The sequence below is a fragment of the Phaenicophaeus curvirostris genome, chromosome 6 (genome assembly GCF_032191515.1).
Source record: "Phaenicophaeus curvirostris isolate KB17595 chromosome 6, BPBGC_Pcur_1.0, whole genome shotgun sequence".
NCBI lineage: Eukaryota > Metazoa > Chordata > Aves > Cuculiformes > Cuculidae > Phaenicophaeus > Phaenicophaeus curvirostris.
In genome coordinates this window covers 29,889,080-29,908,232 of record NC_091397.1, presented here as the reverse complement: position 1 = coordinate 29,908,232, position 19,153 = coordinate 29,889,080, and the positions used below count along the sequence as shown (strand labels likewise).

Sequence of the window (19,153 nt, the reverse complement as noted above, 5' to 3'; positions counted from 1 at the left end):
AGGGACATGGTTTTGTGGTGGACTTGGTGGTGGTAGGTTAATGGTTCGTCTGTGATCCTACGGGTCTCTTCCAACCTAAGTGATTCTCAGATTTGGTTATCTTTAAGCTTCCTCACAGAACTCAAGGGAATAGGGTTAAAACATAAAGGTGTAAGTAACTTGAGGAGTACTAGTGTAACAAAGTACCTGTCTCCATATTCCAAGTTACTTCTGTGGGGCTCCATTCTACTTAATACACCAGAGGTGAGATTTACAGCATTTGTGAATTGGTTTTGGTTTTCCAATAATACTTAATTTTGAAGAAGGGATGAGCTAAAGATTGGGTTAATAGGTTAGTAACTTATTTTGTTAACTTCACCATAGTTGTTAACCATGTGTTGATATCCTAAAACTAGTTCTTTCTACTGATAGCATAATGCATCTCAGTGTGAGCTACACGTTTGTATTTTTCTAAGCATATTGAATACTCCTAAAGGCGGTGCTTTTTAATTTACAGGCAATATGAATTTGTTAACAACAATGCTGAAAACTCAAAGGAGCTTGTTGAAAAGTGTTCTTAATTGTAGAATTAGTTACTAAAATTGCAAGTGAGAAAGTACTGTTCATATCACTTTTGTATTGTTTATATTTCAAATAGAGGTGAAGAAGATAATGTTGATCATGTCAACTACTATGACAATGTTGTACCGAACATTGATAAAATATGAAAAGTGACAACTATTAAAGAAAGAGGAGACTTTAGTACTGTCTAGTAGTAACAGGCTGTTTTGAAAATAAGAATTAGAAAGCTTTAAAGTAAATCAAATATTGGTTGGAAACATTGAAAAAAGGATTTGAAGAACAGGAAACTTAAGTTCTGTGGTTTTCCTTTTGAAGTCTCTTAGGTATATTTGACAGGACTTGTTTGTTAAAGACATTGTGCTCTGAGCTTTTTCCTCTTGGAGCAAAGCCAAGTAACTGTTTCTTTAGAAATGCAAGCATATAAAGGAAGACTTCACTATTCTCCTACCTACGGTTTAAAATGTTTAATGCGTGGTGCACAGATGCTGATTTTTTGCTTCCAGAAGTGGAAGGACAAAGCTATGTCCTTTAGCATCAGAGTTGTGAATACTGATTCACGTTATTCATTTGGCTACCCTTTTGATGTTTTGATTAGTCTAATGATGCCTACTGAAGTAGTAACTCCAGTGACATTACACTCAGTATGAATGCGAAACAATACATGAAGTTCCTCAGCTCACTTTTTCAAGAGTAATCCTTTCTGAAGGGATTTAAAGTTCTCCCGAGAGAGTATTACTGTTTAGCAAATAAGTACAGCTTTCAGGTGTCAGTAGGCAAGAAAGTCAATAGAAGTGTGGTCTTAGCAAGATAAATACCTAGCAACCTTATTTGTATTTTAATTTGGGAATGTGCCTTGTAATTAATGCTTTGTAAAAACTTTAGCAAAAATAATGTCGTCATTTTAAGGAATGGAGCTAAGAGAAAAATAGTGTCCCAAAAACCTTGGGAAGAAAGTGTGGTGTCTTAACTCAGAAGTTCTAGTGCTTGTATGCAAGCAAGGTGATGGGAGGAATCAGCATGTCTTTGCTTGGGGACAGAGGTGCTTTTTGCTGTCTATGGAAAAGCTAACTGGACCTTTCTGTAAGTATGTTGGAGTTGATTAAAGGATAAATATCAGTTTCTCAGACAATCTTGTACCAAACAAGCATGTTCCATGCACTGTGAAACATCTTGAAATGCTGGTCCATGAGGGAGGTTCTTTTGTGTTCACAGGGCTCCTTCTGCTGGCCTAACGTTAAGGATGGCTGGAGGAAGGGGACCTAGCCAGGCTGTAAGGCTGGAAGTTCTGAGGGACCAATTATAAACTGTAGAGAAACAGAAAAGTGAAAGCTGGAGGATATGGATAGAAGGACATACATTGGATAAGAGCAGTAATTGTGATGAATTGATCAACAGTTTTCTGTATCGTGGAATTAATTCCAGGGCCCTAATGGACAACAGCTATCTTTTGAGTCTCTTATGTTAGCGTGTGGCATCTGTGTCATGATACCAGTAAGTATAGTGATGCTATGCAGAGTGATAAGAAATCTTTCAGGGATGTGGTCACTCATCTGCTTGAGGGACTGAGATCTATTTCTGTCTTTGATACAACCAAGATAGTACTTTGTGCTGAGACTGGTGTCCATGTTTGCAAGTATTGTTCTGGGACTTCATGTGGGGTAAAGTGTCCTGGAGGGGGCAGAGTGTAGGACACAGGGAAAAGAGTACAACTTCTCCAGCTGTTCCTTAATTTTGTGGTAAAGAGACTGTGTAGGTACTTCTGCTGTTCCTTTTGACTATAAGGGCAAAAGTCCAAACAGGCAAAGTGGCGCTGGCAAGGACTTGAGACTGTTTGGAAATTCCAACATTATAATAGTATCAGCACATAGTAGCTTTTGTATTCCATGGAATGGAAAGCAGTAAAAGTATTTTTTGAGAGGTATGCAAGGGAAGGTCAGGGGAGCTACAGCTTAGTGAGATTGATACTTCAGCAAGGAATGTCATCAAAGTTTCTGAACAACCTTTACAAGCTAATTATTTTTACAGTGTTTTTTCATAAATTCCTGCCTCAACTACTGGAGTTACTTTGAGGGAGTCAGTAAACTTATGAAAAGCTTGATTGGTGTTTATTTGAAGTTCCATTATCAGATGCTTTTAAGAAAACTAGAAACATGGGGCACGGGAGAGATTAGTATATAATAAAGAATAGTAGTAATAAAGTAGTAATAAAGAATAATGAGTAATAGTTAGGAGGCAGAACCCTATACAAAGATTTTACAGTTAAAGTAAACTTAAATTCCTTAAATGTGGATGTTAAGTCCATATGTCTGGGGCAATAACGGTGTTTGGCAGCCACCTCCACTGTCATCTAGAATCAGAACCAGCATCTTTTGACTGTTTTTTTTTATGCTATACTTTGTCTTTTTTTATTTCTTTTGTTTCAAATTGTTATGTTTTTCCAGCAGGGGAGGTGATTGCCAGGGAAAGTAGTCCATTTATTAGCAGTGCAGAACTGGACAGAGGAAATGCGTATGAAGGAAAGAATATGGCTCTCTTTGAGGTAAGTTAAATATGCCAAAAAGAGTATTTCACCTTTGATTGAGGCTCTGGTAGTAAAAACAAACAAATCCCTGTTTTCTTTATCTCTTGAAATTTAGTGGTGAAGAAATCGGTTTTAGTAACTTTTCAGAGTTTGATTCCTGATAACATTCCATGTCAGCGGATTTGAGTAATGTGATAAAAAGGTTCTAGGATTTTTTTTTTTTTCCTTCTGTATTTTAGTTTATCTGTATATACAGGAGCAGTAAACTTTGATATGCATTGATGTGAAGATACAAAATTATCCCTCTTGCACTTAAAAATTTTTGTTCTAGGATCTAGAAATTGTTAAAGAAAGCTGCCGAGAGTAAAAATCTAGTGGCTTTAACAAAGCAGTTGAAAAGGATTAACAAATACATTATGTTGAACACAATGAAGGGAAAATGAAGACTTCTCTTAAAGTCAGCAAAACTATAAAACAAATTGTGATAGGCCATGACTTAGTTATATCATCCAATTACATATAATACAAGTTTAATACTCATTTAATTCACTGAATGACTGCAGTCGTTTACAGAGAAAAAAAGCATATTGAAAGAGTACTTTGAAACAGCAGTTTTAGTAAAGTTTATTGAAGTTTTTCTGCTCTGGGAGCATCAGCGGGTCTTGCTTCTGTGCTTGCTGTTAACAATAAACAAGGTCCTTCTAACATCATTTGCTTAGCCCTTTTGCTTTTGAATTCTACCAACTATTTTCTTGTCCTCTTAACATTTCTGTCTTCCTCTTCTTCTTTTCAAATATCTCTGTACAGAGGACATGATCTTTCAGATCTCTCTTTTTGCATGGCCCAAATAATGAAGTTTTACTATTTTTCACTAAGTCTTAGAGAAGATTGTGCCAAGGATTAAAGTAATATTGGTCATTAATAGTGAGAAATTAGACATCCCAAAGTATCTTGGTGCATGAGAAAATCATTTGAAGTCACTCCCTAGACACAAGCAGGATGCTGAAAAAACACCCTAATGGCTCGATTCTGCTAAAAAACTTGTGTTGTGCTAGTAACAGTTTGGTGCTTCTCTCTTTCCCTTATATTCCAGCTGTACAAGCTGTATATTGTAAGACAGTGTAAAAAAAAGTGAAAGAAATATTGCAAGATTGCCATGTAATACTAAACTGCTAGAAAGAATTAGAAATATTGTTGGTTGGAAGTTGACTGGTCGTACTGATTTTTGGCTGACCTGTTGAGTATGTGTTTGAAGTAGTAAAATAAATTCATGACTTTTTGAAAAAAAAACCTCTTTGACAAGTGCAGTATTCTTAAAATCCCAACAGGAAGAAATGGATAGTAATCCCATGGTGTCGTCTCTTCTTAATAAACTAGCAAACTATACTAATCTGACTCAAGGTGTGGTGGAACATGAAGCAGATGAAGACAGCAAGCGAAAGGAAGTCAAGGTATTTAAATTTCTAATAAGTTACTGGGGCAGAGCTAGCCATAAATACAAGCATTTTTCAACCTAAAAAGAAAATATGTGGATGCTAAAAGCTGGAGTGAGATTTACTGAATTGAAAATTGAAGCATTTGCAGTAGGACTTGTTTTTAATTCAGTGTTCTCATTAGTATGTTTTAGAAATACCTTGCTGTAAAAGTCCTAGACAAAATGGACCTGAAAAGCTAAAGCTAGGACCTGAAACATGCAGTGCACCCAGTTTCCTCTTCCTTTCTTTTCTTCCTTCTGTCCTTGTATAAGCATCAATGCCATTGACTGTCTCTAATGTATATTAAAATACATTTTAATTGGCTGAGTTTTTACTTGAAATCTAAGGAAAATGTGAGATGAAACAGGTGACTTTGAAATCTGTGAGCATGTTTGCTCCTGTTAACATTTGCTCCTGTTTCTGAGTAGCTTTTTTGTTTCTGTATGTCTGAATAAGTATTTTCAAAACTTAATGTACACGTTCCAAAGAAACATTTTGTTGTGTGACACAAAAATGTGATATTTAGCTAGGGAGAAGGCAAAGGCTGTTTGGCATATCCCTAAACACACTTGTTAGAAGACAGCAACTGAGTTCTTCAAGGTTTATCTTCTGGGCACCCAAAGTGCCTATTTAGGCCTTTGTGAAAATGGAACGTATGTGACGGTCGCAGTCTGCAATAAGATATTGGATTCATGCATCTGTGAGCAGGGAGCTGTTTCTGAAGGAGGAAGCTTGGGTCAAAAACATGCAGCCTGATGATACAGTAATTCCCAGACAGGGAGTGGTGATGAGCTTAGAAGTGGTGGAACATGGTGACTGAAACAAAGGAATTTTGGGTAGATACTGGGAAAAGGAGAGTACTGGGGGTTACTTGTCTGTGTGTAGAACAAGTGCAGCTGGTGAGCTTATATGCTGGGCTATGGAAAAAAAAGGAGAAACACATAAGAGTTAATAAAAGGAAATGAGTGTGTAACAGAAGAGACAAATGTGAAAAGATGCTTGAAAGTAAGGTTAGAAGTGGAGCTCATTTGACTGGAAGAGGGATTTATGCTGTAGTACATGAATCATTGCAGTTTGCATTAGGGCTTGGCTAGTACAGGAAGTTGGTACCAGGACAGTGGGCAAGATGAGTAATAAATTCAAGCTATTTGTTTTAGCTTTTTGCCTATTCTGCCTTTATTGGTGTGAGGTTTCTTTTTGTTTGTCTCATTGTGCTTGTTCTATGTTTGTAACTTCTCATCTGAAGATACAGCTTGAGATGACAAATCCAGCTCGTGCCTCTGCTACTGGCTCCACTTGTGAAAGCTGCGCTTGAGTGGGGGAACTCCTTCACATGGTGGAGGAGTTAAGGGAGGAGTTAAAGAGGCTGAGGACCATCAGGGAATGTGAGAGGGAGATAGACCAGTGGAGCAGTGCCCTCTCACTAACTCAGCAGCCTGCTGGAGCTGTTGTGTCCAAACACCATCCACCTGCAAACTGCAAGGTTGGGGGAACAAGAGATGGGGAATGGCAGCAAGTTCCTGCCAGACGAAAGAAACCTGCTCCCCTCACCCAGACACCAAAACCCCAGATCCCCCTGGTGAACAAGTACTGGGTGCTGCAGGTGGAATCCAACCCTGAGGATGAGGATGATGGTTCTCAAAGCCTAGAATCCTTCCCTAGGCCACACCATCCGCAGAAAAAGATAAAAACATCCTCCATCAAGAAGAAGAGGAGGGTGATTGTTGTAGGGGACTCCCTCCTAAAAGGAACGGAGGGACCCATTTGCAGACTGGACCTGCTCCACAGAGAGGTCTGCTGCTTACCGGGGGCATCAGTGATGGAGGTAGCTAGAAAACTTCCTTCCCTGGTCCACGAGACAGACTACTATCCTCTGATAGTAGTCCAAACTGGTAACGACGATCTAGTAAACAAAAAGACCAAAACCATCAAGAAAGACTTCAGGGCCATTGGGAAAATGATGGAGGGCTCTGGGACACAAATAGTATTCTGCTCCATCCCATGGCTAAATAGAGAGGAGCGGGAAGTCAGGAAGAAGAATTCGATTAATGCCTGGCTCCGAGCCTGGTGTGAGGAGAGGGGCTTTGGCTTCTTTGATCATGGGGTGGCTCACGCACCCCCAGGCTTTGTTGCTAAGGTTGGGACACATGTGTGTCTCCTAGGGGAGCTAAAGCCCTTGCTAGAAACCTAGCTAAGCTCATAAATCGAGCTTTAAACTAGATGTGAAGGGGGAGGGGGTTGAGCCCAGGCTAGACAGGAGTGAGCCTGGATGTGGGGCAATGGTGATTGGGAGAGGGTGTGCTGGTGAGGACCACCAGTACCTCACCACACAGAAAGTGGGGGAGAACACACCTGAGGGTGCTAAGGGAGATACAGGCACTCTGGAGCCAGCTACTCCAGTTACCAGGCAATTGGGAACGAACTCTGTTCCCTCTAAGAGGGGTGAAGGCTCGGCAGCTCAGCTGAAGTGCATTTACACCAATGCACGCAGCATGGGGAATAAGAAGGAAGAGCTGGAAGCTGTTGTAGGGCAAGGAGCCTATGATTTTGTTGCCATCACGGAAACGTGGTGGGACGACTCATATAACTGGAGTGCAGCTATGGTGGGGTACAAACTCTTCAGGCAGGATAGGAAGGGTAGGAGAGGAGGCGGGGTAGCCCTCTTTGTAAGGGAGGACTTGGACACTGTTGAGCTGGATTGTGGCGATGAGGAGATTGAGTGCCTGTGGGTTAAAATCAGAGGAGCCCACAAGAAGGTAGATTTTGTGATGGGAGTCTGTTACAGACCACTCAGCCAAGGAGAAGCAGCTTATGAGCTCTTCTATAAACAGCTGGGGTTAATCTCTAGATCGAATGCCTCTCATTCTTGTGGGAGACTTCAATCTTCCTGATATCTGCTGGAAGTACAATAGAGCAGAAAGGAAGCAGTCTAGGAGGCTCCTGGAGTGCGTGGAAGACAACTTCCTTGCACAGCTGGTGAATGAACCAACAAGGGAGGGTGCCCTCCTGGACCTGCTGTTTGTGAACAGAGAAGGCCTTGTGGGGGATGTGGCAGTAGGTGGACGCCTAGGACTAAGTGATCATGAGATGATAGGGTTTTCTGTTCCAGGTGAAGTGAAGAGGGTGGTTAGTAGGACAGTTGCATTAAATTTCCAGAGGGCAGACTTTGAACTCTTCAGAAGGCTGGTTGGCAAAGTCTCATGGGAGACAGTACTTAAGGGCAAGGGAGCCCATGAGGGCTGGAGCTCTTCAAAAAGGAAATCCTAGCAGCTCAGGAGAAAGCCATCCCTGTGTTCTGGAAAAAAAGCCAGCAGGGGAGAAAACCAGCTTGGTTGAACAGAGAGATCTTGAGTGATATCAAGGAGAAACCTTTATGGGCTCTGGAAGAAGGGACAGGCCTCTTGGGTGGACTACAGGAGGCAAGTGAGATTGTGTAGAGAAAAAAATCAGAAGGGCTAAGGCTCAACTAGAAATCAGATTGGCAAAGTCTGTGAAAGATAACAAAAAATCCTTCTATAAATATATAAATAATAGAAGGAGTACTAGGGAGACCATACAGTCCCTATTGGACGCAGAAGGAACAACAGTGACAGGGGATGAGGAAAAGGCTGAGGTACTTAATGCCTTCTTTGCCTCAGTCTTTAATTGTAAAGGAAGTTGTTCCCTCTGTGTACAAACCCAGGAGCTAGAGGAGCAGAATGAGGCTCCCATGATCCAAGAGGAGGTGGTCAGAGCCTTGCTTGCCCAGCTAGACACCCACAAGTGTATGGGGCCGGATGGGATTCATCCAAGGGTATTGAAGGAGCTGGTGGATGTGCTGGCCAAACCCCTTTCCATCATCTTCCAACAGTCCTGGAAGACTGGGGAAGTCCCACTGGACTGGAGGCTGGCTGATGTTGTGCCCATCTACAAGAAGGGTTGCAGGGAGAACCCAGGAAATTACAGGCCTGTCAGTCTGACCTCAGTGCCAAGGAAAGTCATGGAGCAGGTGATCTTGAGTGCTATCATGAAGCACATGCAAGAGAACCAGGTGATCAGGCCCAGTCAACATGGGTTCACAAAAGGCAGGTCTTGCCAAACTAACCTGATCGCCTTCTATGACAAAGTGACTCGGCTGCTGGATGAGGGAAAGGCGGTGGATGTAGTCTTCCTGGACTTCAGTAAAGCCTTTGACCCAGTTTCTCACAGCATTCTGCTTGAGAAACTGTCAGCCTCTGGCCTGGACAGGCGCACACTCTCCTGGGTGGAAAACAGGTTGGATGGCCGGGCCCAGAGAGTGGTGGTAAGTGGTGTTAAGTCCAGCTGGAGGCCAGTGACAAGTGGGGTTCCCCAGGGCTCAGGGCTGGGTCCAGCGCTGTTCAATGTCTTTATCAATGACCTGGATGAAGCCATTGAGTGCACCCTTAGCAAGTTTGCGGATGACACTAAGCTGGGTGGAAGTGTCGGTCTGCTGGAGGGTAGGGAGGCTCTGCAAAGGGATCTGAACAGGCTGGACCTCTGGGCTGAGTCCAATGGGATGAGGTTCAGCAAGGCCAAATGCCGGGTCCTGCACTTGGGGCACAACAACCCTATGCAGTGCTACAGACTAGGAGAAGTCTGTCTAGAAAGCTGCCTGGAGGAGAGGGACCTGGGGGTGTTGGTTGACAGCCGACTGAACATGAGGCAGCAGTGTGCCCAGGCGGCCAAGAAGACCAATGGCATCTTGGCTTGTATCAGAAACGGTGTGACCAGCAGGTCCAGGGAGGTTATTCTCCCTCTGTTGTACTTGGCACTGGTGAGACCGCTCCTCGAATACTGTGTTCGGTTCTGGGCCCTCACCACAAGAAGGATGTTGAGGCTCTGGAGAGAGTCCAGAGAAGAGCAACAAAGCTGGTGAAGGGGCTGGAGAACAGGTCTTACAAGGAGCATAAGGCTGAGGGAACTGGGGTTGTTTATCCTGGAGAAGAGGAGGGTGAGGGGAGACCTCATTGCTCTCTACAACTACCTGAAAGGAGGTTGTAGAGAGGAGGGTGCTGGCCTCTTCTCCCAAGTGACGGGGGACAGGACAAGAGGGAATGGCCTCAATCTCTGCCAGGGGAGATTTAGGCTGGACATCAGTAAAAAATTCTTCACAGAAAGGGTCATTGGGCACTGGAACAGTCTGCCCAGGGAGGTGGTTGATTCACCTTCCCTGGAGGTGTTTAAGGCACGGGTGGACAAGGTGCTAAGGGGCATGGTTTAGTGATTGATAGGAATGGTTGGACTCAATGATCCGGTGGGGCTTTTCCAACCTGGTTATTCTATGATTCTGTGAAACTGATACTGATCAACTCATGTTTTCCTTACTGTGATCCCTGTTCTGGACAGATCCCTGTCCAGCTGCTGTGCGGAGGGTTTTTGTTAATGCAGGACAATGTTAGTCCCTGCAGAACTGGCTAGGCAAACAAACTTGCACTTAATCTCATTCGAGCACCATCCAGTTGCTGGAAAATTCTATGCATGTATATACATGTATATATACAATGTATATACATTCTACGCATGTATCTTACAGCTCCATGTCTGAAACTAAGTGATGGTTGAGTAGTAGCCTGGTAGAGTGGCATTTTTCATGATGTAATGAGACAGTAGCGCTAAACGTCATTTCATGATTCCTCATAAATACTTGAAAACTTTGTTAGATTATAAAGTATCGATACTTTCTTATTTAAGTTGATTGCCTTTTTTCACAGCCTGAGTTGTGACCTAAGAATAGCTTTTATCTGGAAACCTACCATATATAACTATTGCTCCTAAGCTGAGTGTTTGAAGGCCTGATTTCTTCATAGATGTAGAAGGCTGGAACTTCAATGATGAAGCTTGAATGCTTTTGTGTGGCCCATGATGATCACCAGCACATAAGAAGTACAAACAAATATACTATGTCGTGGCAGGTATTACAAGTTTTGCAAAAAACCCCAAAATTGTAATCAGCTCTGCATTTCTTCTGGCCTTGTCATAATACCTTGTATGTCTTTTTTCAAAAAATTGAAAGCACTTATTATTGACTATCATCTTGTGGGCCAGCTGCAGGACAACTGATGATCAGCTTTTTGCAGAATTTATCTGGTATTTTGGTTATGGCAGAAACTTCTCTTCAATGGTAGCCTGTAATTACAGACTTTCTTCTGAAAAATCAAAGATAAAGGGGCATCCTACTCATGTGAAGTTTTCATTCTAGTTCATATGGAACAAGAGGGTTTGCTATCACAAATAGCTTTCTGTCGTTTCAGGAATCTTTCTGCATAAATAGCCTGTAAATACTTGTGAAGCTGGACACACGGAAGTTACTAGTTTCAATTGGTATTTGTTCATTTGTGATAAGTGTTTGCTTAAGAAAGTGCGTATGGACTTAAATTGCAAAGGCATTAATTTTCTAACTTCATTTCTAGGTTCCACGTATGGGCACTTTTATTGGTGTGTACTTGCCGTGCTTGCAAAACATCTTAGGAGTCATCCTTTTCCTGCGTTTAACCTGGATTGTGGGAACAGCTGGTGTTCTTGAGTCATTCATCATAGTGTTCATGTGTTGTGCTTGTGTAAGTTAACCTACTTGCCAGATATTCTGTTACCAGAGTACTGCTGCCATCTCATATATGACTAGCACAGAAAGATTTCTCCATAATGTTTAAGTATCAGTGTAATTGAGAGATACAGGAGATATATAGGAGATATATAAATATATGCACTGAGTGTTGCATGTATGGAGTTTCTTTTGAGGTGATGCCAGTAAGCTTTAGTTTGAAGTATTAAATGGATTTTCTTAAATCAACTCTTAACAAATATTTTATGATTTACATTGAGATTTGAACTGTTCTGCTTTTCACAACTTTGGAACAAACTGAAATATAAATTACAAATCAATCCACAGCACAAATTAGTTTTTTGGAATGTGAAACCATTGGTAGATGATAGTGTCATAACGATAACACTCGATCAAGTTTATCACATCTATTTATTATTATTTTCTATTGGAATAATGGGAATAATGAACATTTCATTTTAAGAATATTCAGTGGTCTGTATTCTTCCAGTTCTTTATAAGGACTATCTTGAGCATCTAAATTAACTGAACCTTCTACTGAAAAATTCAGTACTTAATTTACAGATATCCCTAACCAAAGATATGATCATATTTGGCTGCTGTAGCATCTTATTTGAAGTGATCAAATGTTGTTAGGACTTTTTTTTTTTTTTTTATCTTGCCCCATCTTTCAAAAAACTTCCAATATTTTAAATTTCCTCTATTTCATCTTTTCACAGACTATGCTAACTGCAATTTCAATGAGTGCAATAGCAACAAATGGTGTAGTTCCAGGTAATTAAGAATTTTATCTTAAATGGTGAAAAGTCAAAATGATAGAAGTTTAAAGTTATGATAAAAAAAATCACTGTATTCTGAGATATAGCATGCAATGCATTTGTGTCAAGCACATATTTTCTTTTAATTGATTTTTTTTTGACATTTTAAGGTGAGATGCAACCTTTTAACTGGACCTTGTGGGCATTGCGAACTATAGCATGTTTTTGTCATCAATTGTTTAATTCTGTTTGCATGACAGATAACATGTTATAATTTGAACTAATTGAGGCTTGTCTTCAGGCAAACCAGATTTCTTTACAAATTTATGAATAAGGCTGTTTCCCCCACACACCCTGCCCCAAAGTTGCCTAGTCTCCATTTCTAAACTGGAGCTAGTTATATTGTTCCCTGCAAGAATAACAGTCAGTCTGCTGGCAGAAGTCTTTTTCTATTTAAGCATTCAAAGCTAGACTCATCTCCTTAAATTTTCAGGACAAGTAGATGAACTTCCTCTTCAATTACAAAGTCAATTTTTTAGATGCAAAATCAATTAGCCTTTGAAGCTCTCTTACCCTTGTAAGTTTTTCAGCACATTAAGTGATAAAACTGATGTTCAGACATTGTTATGAACTCTGGAATTAAAATAATTCCTCACTTGCCGAGCTTCTCCAGCTTAGTGAAGGATTCCAAAACTGATAAGTTGTTGGTCAAAAGGAGACACTACAACTAGTGCAGAGCGTAGAATAGTTGCATTTAATGGATATAGTACCACGTATGATTTACAAATAATAAAAAAAAGTTTCAAATATTCATTTTGTAATCAAATGTAGTTATTCTAATTAGTCCAGATAACTAAAATCTTGTCCTCTTTCCTCCCTCATATTTTTAAAGTTCATTGTAAAGATTTTGGTTAACATTTGAGTTATATACAGAGGAAGCAGAAAGCAGAGATAGGGACGTAGGATTGCAAGAGACATTCTGAACAGCAGGATCTTGTCTTTCGCAGTTATATGCCACAGCATCATATTTAGTGAAAGAATATTCTTTTTATTTTCTCATTTGTTCATTTTGAAAACCAAATTTCAGATTCTGCCGTTTGATTAGAAGTGTATTTCTTATTTGCAGTGTATGTTTATTTAAAGGTTAGTGAATGTTTATTTTAAATAAAGCACTTCCTTTATCTATCTCCTTTCTTCCTCAGTTGTCATGCTTGGGGCAAACACCACGAATTTAAGAGAAGATGGAGAGGGAGCCAGAGAGGAGCATGCTTTGAGGGGGATTGGTGGAAATTGGAGATAAAGAACTTAAAGCTTCACTGAAAGGGAAATTTTACAGTGTAAATGGGATGGGGGAGAGTTTATGACTTAAAGAAAGATGACACATATTTATATAGGTAATACGAGTGAGAAGAACTGAAAAATTCAGGGGCAAAGTGAGTAGAGCAGACAGGAAAAAGCAATGCCTACATAACGCTTCTAAATGCTACTCAAAAAAAATGCCTGTAGTGAGAGTGGTAATAACTTCATGTACAGAAAAGAAAAAGAATGCATATTAGCAAAGCAAATACTGTTTTGTCCCTATGTCATAAAGAAATTATTCTGGAAGTTAGTTTACGGAAAGTTTAAGGTTAGAAACTCAAGATTGATTCACATCTATTTATACCTGTATATCCTTTTCTTAATTTACTTTCAGATTATTTAACTTGTGTATTTTTTTCTATTTTTTCTTAGTGGTTATATTCTTTCCCAGAAAAGGCACATGGGGATATTCATTTTGAAATACACTTTCTAACTACCCAGTGGGTGCAGATGTTGAATACAGTTTTGGTATCAGCGTTTCAGTGGAGTTTCATGCAATATATATCTTGATTATGTTGATCGAATAATTCTTTTTTTTTTTTAATTCACAGCCGGAGGCTCTTACTACATGATTTCAAGATCTTTAGGGCCAGAGTTCGGTGGAGCAGTGGGACTTTGTTTCTACTTGGGTACAACCTTTGCGGGAGCAATGTACATTCTTGGTACCATTGAAATTTTATTGGTAAGTATTAGTTTATCTTAAGATTAAACATGTTTGGACTGTTTTGGGAGATTGCTGAGGAATGCACTTGGCATAAAATGCATTCTGGTTTGGTGACTTTTAATGTTTTGATACTATATTTCTAGTATGTCAGTATCTGTCAGAATTAGAGTAAGAATGATTTGAAAAAGTTCAAAAAATTGTGATCAATAATACAGAAACAGATTAAAGGCTGCTTGATGCAGCAACCAAACAGAATTCAGTAACTGACGCTTACTAATTATACCGGATGCAATATATCACTTGTCACCTTTTCAGAACATGTTCTGAGTACCTAATATTCCATAAGTTATGCCTGTGCTACTGTACACCTTCAGAGCTGCAGAAAAAAATATATTAATTTTAGTAAGACATGCATAAAGTTCCAAAACTGAATGTATAGGGGCAAACTGGAGATGAGAAATAAATAGGAAGTATTTCAGTACATTTAGCAGAAAATAATGTCAACTGAACAGGTAGATATTGGAGACATGTTAAGATTTAATTCAATGGGGATTTTTTGTACAAATGTAAACCTACAATTTTTATATAAAAAATGACAAAAAGTGCCACAAGAAATTGTGCAGTCTTTAGTGAAATGTCACATTAGATTTCAAATTAAATCATATTTGCAATGCCTATTTTCAGGGCCTCTGAAATGTCATTTGGATTTAGTGATGCTGTCGATTAATTTAGTTTTAAGGAATAGTTTATTTACAAATGTGAACAAATAACCTTATTCTTTAGATGTTTGTCTGTGGATGTTATGGTGCACCACAGTTAACCTTACAAAAAGTTTAATCTGTACGTGACGCTGCTTTTGTGTTGTATGTCCTCCTCTCCTTTTCCAAACAAAAATGTGCAGATGCACATAGCATTTCCTTTAGGTCACCTTAGAGTTGGAATTGCAAAGCTGAAGTTTCATTTTGAGAGTCAGGTTGTCTTTTCTGCTTTGGAATCTCCCTTTTCTTCAACTCTGAAGGAAGTCTTAATATTTATTTATTTATTTATTTTTATCTCATGTAATGCAAGGTTCTGGTTTCTTTCTGTGATCCTCACAAGTTTAAACAGGGGTGTGGATTTCATTACCCATCCTTTGTCCTTTCAACACTTGGTTGTCTTGTAACTTCTCAATATGTATCTTGTTTTATTTTCCCAGGCTGTATGCCTTTGAGCCCTGAATTCTTTAGTGAGCGCTTCACAGGAGCTTCCACTTATTTTGTGTCTACTGGAATTAATTTCCTGTTTTCTGTTCCAGTTTTGAGGTCATGACTATAAGATTTTAAATCTGGCAACTGCTTTATAGTAAGCAGTTAACACATGTAGGTGGCTCTACATTTCTGTTGGAAGAGCTGCTTACTCTAGGTAAATATGGCATAAGTTCTTTTAAGCCATGTTTTCTTAAGGTCTAGGATGACTCCTGTCTTCGAAATGAGAGTCTTTGAGCTTAGCATCAGACAAGCATGCCCAGAAGAACTCAGAAACTTTTCTGCTTTTGCAACGCTTGAAGTAGCTACATGCACTGAAGGAAGCTGCTACCCAATAAAAGGTTATGTAGAACATGAAGGGCACACCTCCTATTAGACAGAAATTAAGAATATATCCCGCTTCATCCTTTTCAGACTACTGGCTTTGAAATTTCGTATTCCTGTAAAGATGATGTGGAAGACTGCCTGTATGGCAGTGGCCTAGCTACTGTGGCTTTGCCTCATCCAGGAGAGGCCAGGCGGTTATTTGTCATCATATTAGAGTCTGTGTAGTGATGCAGAGGAGGTACTTCAGAATCCTCTTTGTTGTTACTTACTATGACCCTTGTTACTACTTACTGTGTTGTTGTTAGTTACTCTGTCATAAAATCAAAAAAGCCTGGATTTGAAATTACAGATCATCCTCACTGAATACTGCTAGCTTGTGAGATCTAATCTATATTAAAAGTGCTAGCATCACATCACAGTGTAGATTGGATGTGATGCACTGTTCTCCCTAATTAAGGGTCATGCTGGCTTAATGTATGGCTAATAAAGATTTATGGGGTTCAACTACGGAATTTAAAGTAAAAAGCTTCCCAGGATGTCATATTTGGCAGAAGACCTCAGAACAGACCCTTGTTGTAGCCACAAGGCACAAGTATTGTTTGGGGATTTTTCTACGTTGGGACATGGATTATTTGGAGGGGTAGAAATCAGTTGTCTGCTTGTGGCTTTCCCCAGCAAAGACTGAAAAGAGCAGGGCAACAAAGCACCCAAGAATAATTTCAGGAGTACCTCCATACAGAGCCTGATACTTGCATAACATGACGATGTAGGATTTTCTAATAGCTGTATGTAAACACTCTGTCTGTAATTTGTTTTTCATTTTGCTTTTTTGATTTGTTTCATAGTGATGTGACCTATTCTAGCATTCTAGTAAATATTAATTTGCTAGATTTAAGTTCACTTTTAATTTAATTTAAATTAATTTAATTTAAATAAAATTCTAGTAAATCGTTGTGCGTGTCTATTTTTGGATTTGTATGTCAGGATAGCCTCCTGCTCGAAGTGTCTTCATGCCTTTAGAACTTAGATTGTTTAAGAATACTCAGTTTAACAGTTGTTTGGAAGGAGTGAGGTTGCCCAAAACTTCAGTAGCTGAGCAGAGATTTTTTTTTTTGTGAAGGTGTTAGAATAAGAAATAAAGATATCTTTATTACATAGTGTAGTACACACATGTCTCAGAACTATAGGTCAGAATTTGTTTTTTCATTTGCATTTGTCAGTGTAAGTCCTATAATCTCTGCTCCAGCTTTTTTTTTGGGTAGAACCCAGAAAAAAATATGTTAAATGGAGATCTGTAAGAGAATCCTGTTTGAAATTACAGTACCTTAAGTTGTTTGGTTTAGCACAGGACTAAGCTTTGTCTTGCTGGTCTGAAAATGTGCCGTTGCAACTTCAGGTAAAAATTAGGGTTAACCTACCGTAAAACAGGTATAAAGGTATGATGTTTAAGGAATCTTTGAATTTTATGAAATGTAGTGCAGGGCCTGTAGTACTAAAAACACTTCTATTTTTTTCTTATGCTCTTGCTTGACTCTTGATATTTTATTTCGATCAGTGGAATTATTGATCGGCAAATGCTTCAAATGAGTCTAGGGCTGTGTCTGGTTTGAGCTAGCTCTTGTGCTTTTTGTTTTTTTGGGGTTTTTTTTGTAGCCTCCTGCCTGGGTCTTCAGTGTTTTTTCCTGTATGGCAGAGACATGAATTTGAGGACTGGAAACATTTAAAGAGAAAGGAAGAAGCTGGATCAAAACCAGTACTTCAGTCTCAAAACTTGCTTTTCTTCATTCAATCCTTCCCTTTCCTTTTACCCCTACACTTTCTAAATGCCTATGCCATCTGGTTGAACTGGTTTGTGAAAGAATAAAACCAATATTGTAATAGTAGTTTAGATTTAGAAGTCCAAGTAAATGATTTCTTACTAAAATGTTTGTTATTACAAGTACGATTGTTTGCTGTGTTTCTTGCAGACATACATTTCTCCTAGTGCTGCAATATTTAGAGCAGAAGAGGTTGGTGAAGAAACGGAGGCTATGCTGAACAACATGAGAGTTTATGGAACGTGTATTATCATTCTGATGGCTATAGTAGTTTTTGTGGGAGTAAAGTATGTCAACAAACTTGCACTGGTCTTCCTTGCCTGTGTGATTCTTTCCATCATTGCCATATATGCTGGAGTTATTAAGACTGCTTTTGACCCACCTGACTTTCCGTAAGTGCCGTATCTCAAGGTAGTGTGGGTGACTTAAACAAACAAAAGGCAGTGGGGGGAGGGAATAGCTACAGCAACCACTTCATGCCTTAAGGTAAATTTCAACGTACAAGCACATTGGCTTCCATGGTAGGTTTTGTGTGTTTTAGGGAATTATGTGCTCATTTGTTATTCCAAGTTACCTATCTAAATCTTTCTCTCATCGTTCATAAGACATCATACTCTGGAAGATGATCTTTGGTACTTAGTTACTGGCCGTTAATCCATCCACACTTAAAGACCATTAAGGTGTTTTTTGCTGACAGTAAATATAGCTGCTTTATCCAGGGAATGAAACTAAAATCCTGTAGAATAAAGTAAAAACTTCAAAAAACTTGTAGCTATGAACCCTAGTTATGAAAGAAACATACTTTCAAACTGTCATTGTCATAAGGAAATTTTTGAAACTTCCATTTCTCCATACTTAAAATGGAGACGTTAAAGGTTAAATACACTTATTTTTGTGAAGGCTTTCTACCTTGTTGTTAATAAAAATAAAATTTTATTGTTGTCGCACATGACGTACTGCTTCTCAAGATCTTTAGCTTGTACCTCTCTTAGCTCGTAGAGATTTCTTTTGTCCAGTTAACAGTATAATTTGTGTTTCTGTGCATCTTTGGAGAGAAAACAAAGTGATACTGCTTAACAGGTTAGCAGAATAGCCTTGTAACTTGCATTATAAAGTGTTATGCATCTGTTACACAGGGCTGAAGTTAACCTTTGCTGTGCAATTCTTACAAATTCCATAGCACTTCTAAAGTGTTGATGGTTCTGTTACTAATTGAGCATTATAGCAGTATTTGTGGACTGTACAATAAAATGATACGAAGTCTTCTATTGCAGAAATAAAAATGTGTTTAAAATTGACACTTTTCTGAAGAAAAATTGAGCTTATAAGAAACTGTAACTTACAGCAGGGAAGTATTTAAATCTTTTAGTCACTTGTATAGGTAAAAGATTTTTACCTTTTACTGTTTTAGTAGGTGTAGGCCATAAGGTAGGTAATATAAGTAACATATTTCTGAAGAAATCTAATAAACAAAAAAATAGTTTAATGCACAACACTGTATTGAAGGATCACTGGTTTTATTTTTTTGCTTATAGAATCTGTCTTCTTGGAAACCGTACGTTGTCAAAACGAAGTTTCGATGTCTGTGCCAAATTTACTGAAAGCAATAATGAAACAAAGACTACAACTTTGTGGCGCCTATTCTGTGATAGTTCTTCACTTAATGCTACATGTGATGACTACTTTAATCTCAATAATGTGACAGAAATTCAAGGGATTCCGGGAATAATGAGTGGAGTTCTAACTGGTAAGTTTGAAAGCACAATGACTGAAAAATTTTTGCGTGTTATTAATTTGGCCTGTAGCTGTTCAGTAAAGTACTGGTCTAACTTGCCACTGCTGTTTTAGCTCTAATCCGTTTGTGT

General features: G+C 39.1%; 1 protein-coding gene across 6 annotated transcripts in view; it reads left to right on the top strand.

Annotated features, from left to right (window-relative positions):
- Positions 1-19,153, top strand: part of LOC138722026 (solute carrier family 12 member 7-like) — a 72,356-nt gene that overhangs the window by 14,645 nt on the left and 38,558 nt on the right. For 4 of the 6 annotated variants that reach the window (XM_069859726.1, XM_069859725.1, XM_069859724.1 and 1 more), the window contains exons 2-8: positions 3,003-3,100; positions 4,411-4,533; positions 10,968-11,114; positions 11,839-11,893; positions 13,788-13,918; positions 17,439-17,680; positions 18,824-19,035. In XM_069859726.1, the coding sequence (XP_069715827.1) occupies positions 3,003-3,100; positions 4,411-4,533; positions 10,968-11,114; positions 11,839-11,893; positions 13,788-13,918; positions 17,439-17,680; positions 18,824-19,035 (1,008 nt within the window). The remainder of the gene's footprint in view (positions 1-3,002; positions 3,101-4,410; positions 4,534-10,967; positions 11,115-11,838; positions 11,894-13,787; positions 13,919-17,438; positions 17,681-18,823; positions 19,036-19,153) is intronic. The other 2 variants (XM_069859723.1, XM_069859727.1) reach the window with 1 other exon arrangement.